The sequence below is a fragment of the Salvelinus namaycush genome, chromosome 11 (genome assembly GCF_016432855.1).
Source record: "Salvelinus namaycush isolate Seneca chromosome 11, SaNama_1.0, whole genome shotgun sequence".
Taxonomy (NCBI): domain Eukaryota; kingdom Metazoa; phylum Chordata; class Actinopteri; order Salmoniformes; family Salmonidae; genus Salvelinus; species Salvelinus namaycush.
This window is the reverse complement of record NC_052317.1, coordinates 31,112,432-31,129,506: the sequence shown is the minus strand read 5'-3', so window position 1 is coordinate 31,129,506 and position 17,075 is coordinate 31,112,432. Positions and strand designations below refer to the sequence as shown.

At 43.6% G+C, this 17,075-nt stretch overlaps 1 protein-coding gene across 1 annotated transcript in view; it reads left to right on the top strand.

Moving 5' to 3' along the window:
• Positions 1–17,075, top strand: part of LOC120055343 (neurocan core protein-like) — a 78,390-nt gene that overhangs the window by 39,573 nt on the left and 21,742 nt on the right. The window contains exons 4-8 of the mRNA XM_039003214.1: positions 3,462–3,680; positions 4,323–4,505; positions 10,446–10,620; positions 10,900–11,027; positions 14,111–14,425. Coding sequence (XP_038859142.1) covers positions 3,462–3,680; positions 4,323–4,505; positions 10,446–10,620; positions 10,900–11,027; positions 14,111–14,425 — 1,020 coding nt within the window. The remainder of the gene's footprint in view (positions 1–3,461; positions 3,681–4,322; positions 4,506–10,445; positions 10,621–10,899; positions 11,028–14,110; positions 14,426–17,075) is intronic.

Genomic DNA, 17,075 nt, shown 5'->3' with positions numbered 1-17,075 from the left:
CAGGTGTGAGTGCAGATATGAGTGTGATGAAATTAACATACTGAAATTTGAATTAATTATCGGTCTAGCCAGCCAATTGTCAAATGTGTGTGTGTGTGCGTGTGCATGTGTGTGTGTATGCATGTATGTATGCGTGTGTGTGTGTGTGTGTGTGTGTGTGTGTGTGTGTGTGTGTGTGTGTGTGTGTGTGTGTGTGTGTGTGTGTGTGTGCGCGTGTGCGTGTGCGTGTGTGTGCGTGCGCGCGCGTGCGTGCGTGTGCGTGCGTGTGCGTGCCGCGCATGTCTGCAAATGTCTGTGTGACTCTACACGGTGGTGTTGTCACCTCTGCTGGATTGGGACTGGAGTTTTTCTTGGTTTCTGGAACGTTCCCTGAGTGGTGTTATGCTGCTAATGAATCTCAGTCTGGTTAACTAACTGATGCCTCCCTGGAATCTCAGGTCCTCTCATTCGTCTTCTGCTCTCTCAATAGACCAGACTGACAGAACATGTCCTTGTCTCACTAACCCTTCCTCCTGTACTGACAGAACATGTCCTTGTCACACTAACCCTTCCTCCTGTACTGACAGAACATGTCCTTGTCACACTAACCCTTCCTCCTGTCCTGACAGAACATGTCCTTGTCACACTAACCCTTCCTCCTGTACTGACAGAACATGTCCTTGTCACACTAACCCTTCCTCCTGTCCTGACAGAACCTGTCCTTGTCTCACTAACCCTTCCTCCTGTACTGACAGAACATGTCCTTGTCACACTAACCCTTCCTCCTGTACTGACAGAACATGTCCTTGTCACACTAACCCTTCCTCCTGTACTGACAGAACATGTCCTTGTCACACTAACCCTTCCTCCTGTCCTGACAGAACATGTCCTTGTAACACTAACCCTTCCTCCTGTACTGAGAGGACATGTCCTTGTCACACTAACCCTTCCTCCTGTACTGAGAACATGTCCTTGTCACACTAACCCTTCCTCCTGTACTGACAGAACATGTCCTTGTCACACTAACCCTTCCTCCTGTACTGACAGAACATGTCCTTGTCACACTAACCCTTCCTCCTGTACTGAGAGGACATGTCCTTGTCACACTAACCCTTCCTCCTGTACTGACAGAACAAGTCCTTGTCACACTAACCCTTCCTCCTGTCCTGACAGAACATGTCCTTGTCACACTAACCCTTCCTCCTGTACTGACAGAACATGTCCTTGTCACACTAACCCTTCCTCCTGTACTGACAGAACAAGTCCTTGTCACACTAACCCTTCCTCCTGTACTGACAGAACAAGTCCTTGTCACACTAACCCTTCCTCCTGTCCTGACAGAACATGTCCTTGTCACACTAACCCTTCCTCCTGTACTGACAGAACATGTCCTTGTCACACTAACCCTTCCTCCTGTACTGACAGAACATGTCCTTGTCACACTAACCCTTCCTCCTGTCCTGACAGAACATGTCCTTGTCACACTAACCCTTCCTCCTGTACTGACAGAACATGTCCTTGTCACACTAACCCTTCCTCCTGTACTGAGAGGACATGTCCTTGTCACACTAACCCTTCCTCCTGTACTGACAGAACATGTCCTTGTCACACTAACCCTTCCTCCTGTACTGACAGAACATGTCCTTGTAACACTAATCCTTCCTCCTGTACTGACAGAACATGTCCTTGTCACACTAACCCTTCCTCCTGTACTGACAGAACATGTCCTTGTCACACTAACCCTTCCTCCTGTACTGACAGAACATGTCCTTGTCTCACTAACCCTTCCTCCTGTACTGACAGAACATGTCCTTGTCACACTAACCCTTCCTCCTGTCCTGACAGAACATGTCCTTGTCACACTAACCCTTCCTCCTGTCCTGACAGAACATGTCCTTGTCACACTAACCCTTCCTCCTGTACTGACAGAACATGTCCTTGTCACACTAATCCTTCCTCCTGTACTGAGAGGACATGTCCTTGTCTCACTAACCCTTCCTCCTGTACTGACAGAACATGTCCTTGTAACACTAACCCTTCCTCCTGTACTGACAGAACATGTCCTTGTCACACTAACCCTTCCTCCTGTACTGACAGAACATGTCCTTGTCACACTAACCCTTCCTCCTGTACTGACAGAACATGTCCTTGTCACACTAACCCTTCCTCCTGTACTGACAGAACATGTCCTTGTCACACTAATCCTTCCTCCTGTACTGAGAGGACATGTCCTTGTCACACTAACCCTTCCTCCTGTACTGACAGAACATGTCCTTGTCACACTAACCCTTCCTCCTGTCCTGACAGAACATGTCCTTGTCACACTAACCCTTCCTCCTGTACTGACAGAACATGTCCTTGTCACACTAATCCTTCCTCCTGTACTGAGAGGACATGTCCTTGTCTCACTAACCCTTCCTCCTGTACTGACAGAACATGTCCTTGTAACACTAACCCTTCCTCCTGTACTGACAGAACATGTCCTTGTCACACTAACCCTTCCTCCTGTACTGACAGAACATGTCCTTGTCACACTAACCCTTCCTCCTGTACTGACAGAACATGTCCTTGTCACACTAACCCTTCCTCCTGTACTGACAGAACATGTCCTTGTCACACTAATCCTTCCTCCTGTACTGAGAGGACATGTCCTTGTCACACTAACCCTTCCTCCTGTACTGACAGAACATGTCCTTGTCACACTAACCCTTCCTCCTGTACTGACAGAACATGTCCTTGTCACACTAACCCTTCCTCCTGTACTGACAGAACATGTCCTTGTCACACTAACCCTTCCTCCTGTACTGACAGAACATGTCCTTGTCACACTAACCCTTCCTCCTGTACTGACAGAACATGTCCTTGTCACACTAACCCTTCCTCCTGTACTGACAGAACATGTCCTTGTCACACTAATCCTTCCTCCTGTACTGACAGAACATGTCCTTGTCACACTAACCCTTCCTCCTGTACTGACAGAACATGTCCTTGTCACACTAATCCTTCCTCCTGTACTGAGAGGACATGTCCTTGTCTCACTAACCCTTCCTCCTGTACTGACAGAACATGTCCTTGTCACACTAATCCTTCCTCCTGTACTGAGAGGACATGTCCTTGTCTCACTAACCCTTCCTCCTGTCCTGACAGAACATGTCCTTGTCTCACTAACCCTTCCTCCTGTACTGACAGAACATGTCCTTGTCACACTAACCCTTCCTCCTGTACTGACAGAACATGTCCTTGTCACACTAACCCTTCCTCCTGTACTGACAGAATGCTGAAGACTTTCCATAGAAATAGAATTACTAGAAGGGAAAATACCATTCAAGATAAATGTTCTGTGGTGGGTGGACCGGCAGCCATATTAGATGTACCCATAGGAGTGAAATCTAATTCTGTGAGACTTCCTCTCCTTCTTTCTCTTTTTCCCTTCTTCCTTCAACTCATGACCCTGTCATTCTTCCTGTATCTCCTTTCTGTAGGTATGAGCGAGGCATCCTCCATAGTGAACATGCGTAGAGTCACCCACCCTACCATACGAGAGCCCCTGGCTGGCATCGCCCACCTCCCCTGTGTCTTCACCCTCCAGCCCAGTGAGCTCAGCCCTTCCAGCCAGCCTCCCCACATCCAGTGGACCCGAACCTGGATACCGCAGGGTGGAGAGGGGGGTCCACTGGAGCAGATGGTTCTCTCAGCGAAGGGTAAATAATGTAACTTGAATTAAACCCTTTTGCTCTTTGGGGAGCGTAGGTCATTCACTAACTTCCTCCATGGGGTTCGGTGTTGAGCGGTTTTATTCACGTCCTTTAACCTTTTACTCCAGTGGGCTAAATCAGGTTCACACAGAGCGTTTTTTGGTAGTCTTAAACAAATCTACTTTGAAACAAGAGTATACACCTCACACACATGGTTATGGGCTTAAAAATGAAAGAAGAGACCTGTACCATGTCAGATATAGTTGAAATGAATTACGTTTTGAGTTTTCATCCTAATATTACACTTTATATACATCACAGAAGACTGACATTTTTCGGCATAAAAAAATAAAAAAGTTGATTAATTATGAAATTATTACAAACATGAATAACATTCCACCCATGAGGCCACTAGGTCATTTGACTGTGGGAAAAGGCTTTAGTATGGATGGTCCTGCTTCTTTTATATTAAAGCTAGTGATTCAATTATATTAGTTTCAATCAACGTGGACTTAAACATGCCATATTTGGCTGTTTGTAATACGCTTCATTTGTTATGACAAAATGATTAGAGGGTTATTGTTTTGACAGTTGAAAAGGTCTATACACTTTCATAGAAATTGTTTTATTTTTCATTATTTTCCAAAGGTGATATGGTGAAGGTGAATAAGGCTTTCGCTGGCCAGGTCAGGTTGCTTGGATACGCTGCTAACAACCTAAATGCTACCATGGAGATCTCAGGCCTCCGTAGCAACGACACAGGCACCTACCAGTGCCAGATTGTGGTTGTAGATGACTACGAGCGAGACATAGTGCCCCTTGTGGTCACAGGTGAGTGGTTTATAGCTGGTGTGATTCATAAGCTGAGATACCTTCTTTCCCCAATACAATACAACACATCTGGATTGTTCCCAATAGGTATGCACCAAGTATTATAAGTATTGTCTGGGAATTCTTTGGTTTATTTTGTAAATTACTGCAACCTTGGAGTAGACTTTATCAATACTTCTGAAAATATTTATATTGTGAAGATGTCTGTAAGCTAAATGAATCCATACTGTGGATTAAAAACCTATTTGTCCCTTTAAATGATCGTTAATGACATCTAAGACACCTCAGTGGGAAATTGTGACCTTTTACTTGATAACCTTTTACTATATCAGGGCAGATTCTTGGTAGTATTAAACAAATCTACTTTGAAATAAAAGTATACACCTCACACACTTGGTTATGGGCAAAAAAATAAGACACCTGTACCATGTCAGATATAGAGTTGAAATGTATTCAATTTGGAGTTTGTATCCCAATATTACACTCTGCTTCTGTTTGTATTTTCATTATGAGTTCGTATTAACAGGCTAATAGTCCGTAACACTGTAATTAAGTGCATGGATTGAATACCAATGACAACTGGCCTGTGGCTGTGACTGCTCTTCCATGAAATGCAGCTAAAAACACACAGATGGTTTCCGATTGATCTGTTCTGAATAAACCTATTGGGTTGTCAAACAGTGTATTTTTATAATCATCTAAAAGTAGGGCTATATCATGAACATCAGATGTAGTATATGTTTATTCACACTACCGTTCAAAAGTTTGGAGTCACTTAGAAATAATGGACAAAATACATTTTTTGTCCATTAAAATAACATCAAATTGATCAGAAATACAGTGTTGACATTGTTAATGTTTTAAATGACTATTGTAGCTTGAAACGGCAGATTTTTTAAATGGAATATCTACATAGGCGTACAGAGGCCCATTATCAGCAACCATCACTCCTGTGTTCCAATGGCATGTTGTGATAGCTAATCCAAGTTTATCATTTTAAAATGCTGATTGATCATTAGAAAACCATTTTGCAATTATGTTAGCACAGCTGAAAACTGTTGTGCTGATTAAAGAACCAATAAAACTGGCCTTCTTTAGACTAGTTGAGTATCTGGAGTGTCAGCATTTGTAGGTTCGATTACAGGCTCAAAATGGACAGAAACAAAGCACTTTCTTCTGAAACTCATCAGTCTATTCTTGTTCTGAGAAATGAAGGCTATTCCAAGCGAGAAACTGCCAAGAAACTGAAGATCTCGTACAACGCTGTGTACTACTCCCTTCACAGAACAGCGCAAACTGGCTCTAACCAGAACAGAAAGAGAAGCGGGAGGCCCCGGTGCACAACTGGGCAAGAGGACAAGTACATTAGAGTATCTAGTTTGAGAAACAGACACCTCACAAGTCCTCAACTGGCAGCTTCATTAAATAGTACCCGCAAAACACCAGTCTCAACGTCATCAGTGAAGAGGTGACTCCGGGATGCTGGCCTTCTAGGCAGAGTTCCTCTGTCCAGTGTCTGTGTTCTTTTGCCCATCTTAATCTTTTCATTCTATTGGCCAGTCTGAGATCAACTCAGTGCCTCTTTGCTTGACATCATGGGAAAATGAAAAGAAATCAGCCAAGATGTCAGAAAAAAAAATTGTACACCTCCACAAGTCTGGTTCATCCTTGGGAGCAATTTCCAACCACCTGAAGGTACCATGTTCATCTGTACAAACAATAGTATGCAAGTATAAACACCATGGGACCACGCAGCCATCATACCGCTCAGGAAGGAGATGTGTTCTGTCTCCTAGAGGTGAACGTACTTTGGTGTGAAAAGTGCAAATCAATTCCAGAACAACAGCAAAAGACCTTGTGAAGATGCTGGAGGAAACAGGTACAAAAGTATCTATATCCACAGTAAAACGAGTGCTATATCGACATAACCTGAAAGGCCGCTCAGCAAGGAAGAAGCCACTGCTCCAAAACCGCCATAAAAAAACAGACTACGGTTTGCAACTGCACATGGGGACAAAGATAGTACTTTTTGGAGAAATGTCCTCTTGTCTGATGAAACAAAAAGAGAACAGTTTGGCCATAATGACCATCGTTATGTTTGGAGGAAAAAGGGGGAGGCTTGCGAGCCAAGGAACACTATCCCAACCGTGATGCACGGGGGTGGCAGCATCATGTTGTGGGGGTGCTTTGCTGCAGGAGGGACTGGTGCACTTCACAAAATAGATGGCATCATGAGAAAGTAAAATGATCTCAAGACATCAGTCAGGAAGTTAAAGCTTGGTCGCAAATGGGTCTTCCAAATGGACAATGATGCCAAGCATACTTCCAAAGTTGTGGCAAAATGGCTTAAGGACAATAAAGTCAAGGTATTGCAGTGGCCATCACAACGCCCTGACCTCAATCCTATATAATATTTGTGGGCAGAACTGAAAAAGCGTGTGTGAGCAACGAGGCCTACAAACCTGACTCAGTTACACCAGCTCTGTCAGGAGGAGTGGGCCAACATTCACCCAACTTATTGTGGGAAGCTTGTGGAAGGCGAACCGAAACATTTGACCCAAGTTAAACAATTGAAAGGCTATGCTACCAAATACTAATTGAGTGTATGTAAACTTCTAACCCACTGGGATTGTGATGAAAAAAAAAGCTGAAATAAATCATTCTCTCTACTAATATTCTGACATTTCCCATTCTTAAAATAAAGTGGTGATCCTAACTGACCTAAGACAGGGAATTTTTACTAGGATTAATTTTCAGGAATTGTGAAAAACTGAGTTTAAATGTATTTGGCTAAAGTGTATGCAAACTTCCGACTTTCACTGTATATACTGCATCTGATGTGCATGATATAACCCTACTTTTTTATATTTATAATAGTATGTACTATTTCATCATTGTCCTTACTGAAGTGTCCTGTTAAATGTTACTACTCATTGATTATTATTATTTTTCCTAGTGTTATTATTATTATTATTATTATTATTATACATCTGCGTCATCATTGATTTGATATGTGTCTATGCGTTTCCTTTGGCAATGTATGTGGTAACCCTTTCCATTATCTGAGCCATTTAAAGCCATTTAAATTTGAATTTGTAAATGCAGAGGAATGAACATAAGCGAGAACACATCTCCTGCTTAGAAAATACTCCACATACTGTAATATTGTGGCTACATTCCAATGTTGATATTAGCATCTCATTTAGTGTCTTACACTGCCACATGGAGAGTAACATTTCATTGGGTGACCTTCATGAGTGAATTAACATCCTAATGATTTAATTGCTTGTACAAGCTCCCATCTGTTTGGCTGAGACAAGGACACACTTGGCATCGCAACACAAACCTGTGTGTGGCTGTTTCATGCAGGAACGCTGCTAAAACAGCCCCTAGTGAATAGAGTACTTGTTTATTTTTTGTGAATACAGTTTCTGTATGTGTGTGTCCGGGTGGTGTTGATCAAGAAAGAAAATAGAAGGGGGGGGGGGTGAGAGATAAATAGAGTAAGAAGGAGAGAGAGCGAGAGAGAGAAAGAGAGAGAGATAGAGATAGAGATAGAGAGAGCAAGAGAGCGATAGAGAGAGTGAGAAATAGCTAAAACAATACATAAATACACTACGGAAAAAGAATTAACAGCATGTCAGAAATCAGCTTAATGTAATTGAAGAATCCATAGAATCTAACTACTTCTGGGAAAATAGGACAACTCCAAACCAACAACAACAAGAAGAGTTATCTATCCAAAATGGAAATGCATGAATAAAGCACTTCTCCCATCTTTTTGGCTCTATAACAAAGAACATACTGCAAAAACATATACAGTACATGATCAAATATGAATCTTAGAATCAACTATGAAAGACTAACAGAACCCATCGGATTCTCCAATTACATTGAATGAACTACAGGACAAAATACAAACCCTCCAACCCAAAAAGACCTGTGGGATTGATGGTATCCTAAATTAAATGATAAAATATACAGACCTCAAATTCCAATTAGCTATACTTAAACTCTTTAACATCATCCTCAGCTCTGGAAAATTACCCAATATTTGGAACCAAGGACTGATCACCCCAATCAACAAAACTAGAGAGAAATTTGACCCCAATAACTACCGTAGGATATGTGTCAACAGCAACCTTCGAAAAATCCTCACATTTCCTAATTGAAAACAATGTACTGAGAAAATGTCTAATTAGCTTTTTACCAAATTACCGTACGACAGACCACGCATTCACCCTGCACACCCTAATTGACAAACAAACAAACCAAAACAAAGGCAAAGTCTTCTCATGCTTTGTTGATTTCAAAAAAGCTTTCAACTAAATTTGGCATGGGCCTGCTATAAAAATTCATGGAAAGTGGTGTTTGGGGAAAAACACATTTCTTTCCACAGGTCCGTGGGGTGAGACAGGGATGCAGCTTAAGCCCCACCCTCTTCAACATATATATCAACAAATTGGCTAGGACACTAGAACAGTCTGCGTTGTCATGGTGTATACTAGAATCTGAAGTCAAATTTCTACTGTTTGCTGCTGAGCTGGTGCTTCTGTCCCCAACTGACTTGCCTAGTTAAATAAAGGTCAAATAAAAATGTATAAATACATTTAATTAATTAATTTAATTAAACCAAGGAGGGCCTACAGCAGCACCTAGATCTTCTGCACAGATACTGTCAGACCTAGGCCCTGACACATTACATCTCAGTAAGACAAAAATAATGGTGTTCCAAAAAGGTCCAGTTGCCAGGACCACAACTACAAATTCCATCTAGACATCGTTGCCCTAGAGCACACAAAAAACTATACATACCTCGGCCTACACATCAGCGCCACAGGTAACTTCCACAAAGCTGAGAACGATCTGAGAGACAAGGCAAGAAGGGCCTTCTATGCCATCATAATGAACATAAAATTCGACATACCAATTAGGATCTGGCTAAAAATGCTTGAATCAGTTATAGAACCCATTGCTCTTTATGGTTGTGAGGTCTGGGGTTTTCTCACCAACCAAGAATTCACAAAATGGGACAAACATTTAGCAAAAATATTCTTTGTGTACAACGTAAAACACCAAATAATGCATGCAGAGCAGAATTAGGCCGGTACCCGCTAATTATAAAAATCCAGAAAAGAGCCATTAAATTCTACAACCACCTAAAAGGAATCGATTCCGAAACCTTCAATAACAAAGCCATCACCTACACAGAGATGAACCTGGAGAAGAGTCCCCTAAGCAAGCTGGTCCTGGGGCTATTGAGAAAGGCCGCCGTAGGCAGACCTGGCTCTAAAGAGAAGACAGGCTATGTGCACACTGCCCACAAAATGAGGTGGAAACTGAGCTGCACTTCCTAACCTGCCAAATGTATGACCATATTAGAGACACATATTCCCTCAGATTACACAGATCCACAAAGAATTTGAAAACAAACCCGATTTTGATAAACTCCCATATCTACTGCGTGAAATACCACATTGTGCCATCACAGCAGCAAGATTTGTGACCTGTTGCACAATAAAAAGTCAACCAGTGAAGAACAAATACCATTATAAATACAACCCATATTTATGCTTGTTTATTTTCTCTTTTGTGCTTTAACCATTTGTACATCGTTACAACACTGTATGTAGACATAATATGACATTTGTAATGTCTTTATTCTTTTGGAACTTCTGAGAGTGTAATGTTTACTGTTCATTTGTACAGTTAATTTCACTTTCGTATATTATCTACTTCACTTGCTTTGGCAATGTTAACGTATGTTTCCCATGCCAATAAAGCCCCTTGAATTGAATTGAATTGAGAGGCAGAGAGAGAGAGAGGCAGAGAGAAAGAGATGCAGAGAGCGAAGCAGAGAGATAGAGAGAGGCAGATAGAAAGCGAGAGAGATAGAGAATGTGTCTGTCCGTCACCTCACTTCTGTGTCTCTCTCCTCAGGTGTGGTATTCCATTACTGGTCTCCTAGCGACCGTTACGCCCTCTCATTTGATGACGCTAAGTGGGCCTGTCAGGAGAACTCCGCCCTCATCGCCACGCCCAACCAGCTGTGGGCAGCGTTCCATGACGGTTACTCCAACTGTGCTGCCGGATGGCTCTCTGACCAGACTGTCCGGTGAGGACACACACACACACACACACACACACACACACACACACACACACACACACACACACACACACACACACACACACACACACACACACACACACACACACCACACACCACACACCACACACCACACACACAGCTGCCCCAGTCACACCCAAACACCCACTTTTTGAAAAACTCAGACTACATTCTGTTTGGAGGACAACCATTGTTTGATAGTTTTAACATTGGAGTGCAGGCTAGTTTCCTCTGGCTCTGATCCTAATAATGCTATCTCCACAGCTATCCTATCCAGTCACCAGAGCTTGGTTGCTATGGACACCAGGAATACTCATCTGGTGTGAGGAATTATGGGAAAAGAGACGCTAATGAGCTGTTCGATGTCTACTGTTTCAGCAGGGAACTGGAGGGTAAGACACACACACACACACACACACACACACACACACACACACACACACACACACACACACACACACACACACACACACACACACACACACACACACACACACACACACACACACACACAGATACACACACACAGATACACACAAACATCTCACTTCCACTCCTGATCGCAGGGCTGGACTACCAAATCTATGCCTCTGCGCACCTACCTCCAGTGGTCTCCCCTCCATCCGGATTATTATACCTTGCGGGGCGGGGGCGGGGACGGGGCGGGGACGGGGCGGGGACAGGGGGTTTGCCATGAGATTGAGAAAAATAATTGCTGATTTACAGTTTTTTACAATCACTTTGGCACTAATTTCAGAACCTTGTGGTCATTTTTCTAGACACAAAACTCAGAATGGGCATCACTTGTAACACAGGCTGTCCAATGTTCAAAACATTGCATTGTGTATTCATATCTTTAAAAAAACCTTGCACTTGCAGAATAATTGTTTCAAATAACTAAGTTATCATGAAATACCATAGGAACATTAATTTAGATCACCCACACACAAGATACCGATTGTTTCACTGTGTAGTTGTTTGTACAATCATTAAATATTGGAGTACAAAATATGTGATACATGTTTAATTATGGTACTACACGTAAATACATCGCTGTAAAAGGACTAGTAGAGAATACTACAGACACAGTGGAACATTGAACAAAATCTGACATTTTTTTAAGAAATACTCTAAAATCACAACATTAGATTTCTTTGATTCAAAGAAATGTTGTGGAGGCAAAAGGGGGTCCTACCCAGTACTAGATAGGTGTACCTAATAAAGTGGCCGGTGAGTGTACAGTAATGTCAAAACTGAAAACATGGTCTGGAAAAGTGGTACATGGGACCATAGAAATAGTGTCTGATAAAGAATGATGATGAAATATTACATCCATAGATAATGTTGTCCAATTGGTTGATGTTCCACGGTAATTGGTGTCAATGGATCTCGTTATCCTGAAACTTTCATGATCTAAACATGGAATATTGTTTGTCAGTTTCCATAAAACTATGCATTAAGTTACATCAACAGTTACTATCATTTTGAGCAGTTGTATCAATTGATAGTTAGATCATTGTAATGAAACTAATAGACAGTAATCTCAGATGTGTGAATTGCATTTTGAAATTTTGAACAGGTGATTTTAGTTCAATGAACAAATGATCTTAGCTCTATGTGTATTGTATCCAAGCAATTGGAAAAAGTGTTGGTTTTGAAAAATGTTGATTCATTTTGATCATCAGTTGTGAGTTTTGTGTCTAGAGTTTTGAAAAAGGATATCAAGGTTCTGAAATTAGTGCCAAAGTGATTGTAAAAAACTGTAAAGTAGCACTCCAGTCTCCTTTTCACCTAATTTAACACCTGATTTACTTAACCAACATCTCAATAGGTGGTCCAGGTTAGTCATGACATAGCACAAGTGAGGGGTGGCTTTTCCTCTTTTGTTCTCTATAGGCTGATGACATCACAACTTTCCATCAGACCAACTCCATCAGACCAACACCATCAGACCAACTCCATCAGACCAACACCATCAGACCAACTCCATCAGCCCAACACCATCAGACCAACACCATCAGACCAACACCATCAGACCAACTCCATCAGACCAACACCATCAGACCAACTCCATCAGACCAACACCATCAGACCAACTCCATCAGACCAACACCATCAGACCAACACCATCAGACCAACTCCATCAGACCAACACCATCAGACCAACTCCATCAGGCCAACTCCATCAGGCCAACACCATCAGACCAACTCCATCAGACCAACTCCATCAGACCAACACCATCAGACCAACACCATCAGACCAACTCCATCAGACCAACACCATCAGACCAACTCCATCAGACCAACACCATCAGACCAACTCCATCAGGCCAACACCATCAGACCAACTCCATCAGACCAACACCATCAGACCAACTCCATCAGACCAACACCATCAGACCAACTCCATCAGACCAACACCATCAGACCAACTCCATCAGGCCAACACCATCAGACCAACTCCATCAGACCAACACCATCAGACCAACACCATCAGATCAACACCATCAGACCAACTCCATCAGACCAACACCATCAGACCAACTCCATCAGACCAACACCATCAGACCAACTCCATCAGGCCAACACCATCAGACCAACTCCATCAGACCAACACCATCAGACCAACACCATCAGACCAACACCATCAGACCAACACCATCAGACCAACACCATCAGCCCAACACCATCAGCCCAACACCATCAGGCCAACACCATCAGGCCAACACCATCAGGCCAACTCCATCAGGCCAACTCCATCAGACCAACTCCATCAGACCAACACCATCAGACCAACACCATCAGACCAACACCATCAGACCAACTCCATCAGACCAACTCCATCAGACAAACACCATCAGACCAACACCATCAGACCAACACCATCAGGCCAACACCATCAGGCCAACACCATCAGACCAACTCTTTGAATGTCTTTCTCCTTGAAGTTTGCAGTTATGTCTAAAGAACACTATTTTGTTCAAAACATGTTTTTCTATACTTTAGTGTGTGTATTTTGCTATATTTTTACTTGGGATATACACTTTTCAACAGGAACATTTCAACAATCACTGTAGGATGTCTTTACAGTGAATTTCCTGCAATTCTACACATTTTGCCATGGGGCAGACAGATATATGTGCAGTTGTATAGCTAATCTCAAGCTATTCTATACATTTTGCCATGAGGCTGAGAGAACTTCAACTGATGTGTTCATATGCTATCTGGGGGGAGGGCCCTGACCTCAAGGGGGCCTTCAACCGCTGTGTTCATGGTGCTACCTTCTGGGGGGGGGGGTCCACAACTGACATGTTCATATGTTATCAGGGCACGTGGCCTCCATGCCAGTTCGGTAATCTGTCTCTGTCTCTGTCTCTGTCTCTGTCTCTGTCTCTGTCTCTCGCTCTCGCTCTCGCTCTCGCTCTCGCTCTCGCTCTCGCTCTCTCTCGCTCTCTCTCTCTCTCTCTCTCTCTAGGTGAGGTATTTCATTCCTGGGTCCCAGGGCGTCTGTCTTTGTCCTCTGCCTCAGAACGCTGCGTCTCCCTGGGGGGACAGTTAGCCACGGTGGGACAGCTCTACCTGGCCTGGAGGACAGGACTAGACGTCTGTGCTCCAGGCTGGCTCTCTGACGGCAGTGTCCGCTACCCTATCACCCAGCCCAGGCAGGGCTGTGGAGGGGACCAGCCAGGGGTCCGGACCGTTGTACCCAACACCAATGGAACCACAACCAGCAGCGGATCAGCCAATGCTACAGATGCCATACCACTCTATGACGCCTATTGCTACAGAGGTGAGAATGAAGTCCAGATCTGGATTCCAAGTGATCAAGGTGTAGCTATGATGACCGGACCATCTCTACTGAATCGACTTGTCAAATCAAATCAAATTGTATTTGTCACATGCGCAGAATACATCATGTGTAAAACTTACAGTGAAATGCTTACTTAAGAGCCCCTAACCAACAATGCAGTTATAAAAAAATATGGATAAGAATAAGAGATACAAGTAACAAGTAATTAAAGAGCAGCAGTAAAATAACAATAGTGAGACTATATACAGGGGGGTACCGGTACAGAGTCAATGTGCGGGGGGCACCAGTTAGTTGAGGTAATGTGTACATGTGGGTAGAGTTATTAAAGTGACTATGCATAGATGATAACAACATAGAGTAGCAGCAGTGTAAAAGGGGGGAGGGGGGTCAATGTAAATAGTCTGGGTAGCCATTTGATTAGGTGTTCGGCAGGTAGCCTAGTGGTTAGAGCGTTGGGCTAGTAACTGAACGGTTGATAGATTGAATCCCTGAGCTGACGAGGTAAAAATCTGTTGTTCTGCCCCTGAACCAGGCAGTTAACCCACTGTTCCTATGCTGTCATTGTAAATAAGAATTTGTTCTTAACTGGCTTCCCTAGTTACATAAAGGTACATTTCTTTACTAATTATGGCTTGGGGGTAGAAGCTGTTTAGAAGCCTCTTGGACCTAGACTTGGCGCTCCAGTACCGCTTGCCGTGTGGTAGCAGAGAGAACAGTCTATGACTAGGGTGGCTGGAGTCTTTGACAATTTTTAGTGCCTTCCTCTGACACCGCCTGGTATAGAGGTCCTGGATGGCAGGAAGCTTGGCCCCAGTGATGTACTGGGCCGTTCGCACTACCCTCTGTAGTGCCTTGAGGTCGGAGGCCGAGCAGTTGCAATACCAGGCCTTGATGCAACCAGTCAGGATGCTCTCGATGTTGCAGCTGTAGAACCTTTTGAGGATCTGAGGACCCATGCCAAATATTTTCAGTCTCCTGAGGGGGAATAGGCATTTTCGTGCCCTCTTCACGACTGTCTTGGTGTGCTTGGACCATGTTAGTTTGTTGGTGATGTGGACACCAAGGAACTTGAAACTCTCAACCTGCTCCAATGCAGCCCCGTCGATGAGAATGTCTTGATCACTTTGAGGGAGAGGTTGTTGTCCTGGCACCACACGGCCAGGTCTCCGAGCTTCTCTCTATAGGCTGTCTCGTCGTTGTCAGTGATCGGGCCTAACACTGTTGTGTCATCGGCAAACTTAATGATGGTGTTGGAGTCGTGCCTGGCCGTGCAGTCACGAGTGAACAGGGAGCACAGGAGGGGACTGAGCACGCACCCCTGAGGGCCCCCTGTGTTGAGGATCAGCGTGGCGGATGTGTTGTTACCTACCCTTACCACCTGGGGGCGGCCTGTCAGGAAGACTAGGATCCAGTTGAAGAGGAAGGTGTTTAGTCCCAGGGTCCTTAGCGTATTGATGAGCTTTGAGGGCACTATGGTGTTGAACGCTGAGCTATAGTCAATGAATAGCATTCTCACATAGGTGTTCCTTTTGTTCAGGTGGGAAAGGGCAGTGTGGAGTGCAATAGAGATTTCATAATCTGTGGATCTGTTGGGGCGGTATGCAAATTGGAGTGGGTCTAGGGTTTCTGGGATAATGGTGTTGATGTGAGCCATGACCAGCCTTTCTAAGCACTTCATGGCTGCAGATGTGAATGCTACGGGTCGGTAGTCATTTAGGCAGGTTACCTTAGTGTTCTTGGGCACAGGCATTAGGGTGGTCTGCTTGAAACATGTTGGTTTACAAACTTGGGCAGAAAGAGGTTGAAAATGTCAGTGAAGATACTTGCCAGTTGGTCAGTGCATGCTTGCAGTACACATCCTGGTAATCCGTCTGGCCCTGCGGCCTTGTGAATGTTGACCTGTTTAAAGGTCTTACTCACATCGGCTGCGGAGAGCGTGATCACAGTCTTCCAGAACAGCTGGTGCTCTCATGCATGTTTCAGTGTTATTTGCCTTGAAGCGAGCATAGAAGTAGTGATGACATCACCAGGCAGTTAATTAGTTAATGAATTAGTTAATAGACATTTGACTGCATTGTTATGAGCTAGCAACATAAGCGTTTCACTGCACCGCTATGCCACCTGCTAAACTGTGTACGTGACCAATAAACCCTCTTTCTTCTGATTTGAAACCTCTCTGCCAATAACAGCTAGTTTTCAGCTTTCCCCTCCCCACTCAGATCACTCCCAGACAGTCCTAGGAAAATTCTTGCTGGAAAAATTGCTCTTTGCTAAGAAGCTATTTTAGTTTCTTTTTGACCATTTTAATTTAAATCTATCACAGTAAGTTACTTAATTATATCGCAGAAATAATTTGATATTGAGATAAAAATGGCTGCATTGGGCCTTTAACCTGTCTCGTTTTTAGAATGGTACTGCTGGATATACTTCTAGGAAGTGAAAGAGGGCTTTAGTGAGGGAAGGAGGAGAGAGAGTATTCCTTATTAGACATGAATTCATTGCAAATACTGTCCGTACATTCTTGGTCATTGTTCATTCATAGGCTTTTAGCATCTCCTGTGCATGCATACTTTACAAATCCTTATGGTCTCATCGTATGTTTACTGGCATGTGATTTAACTTGGACATC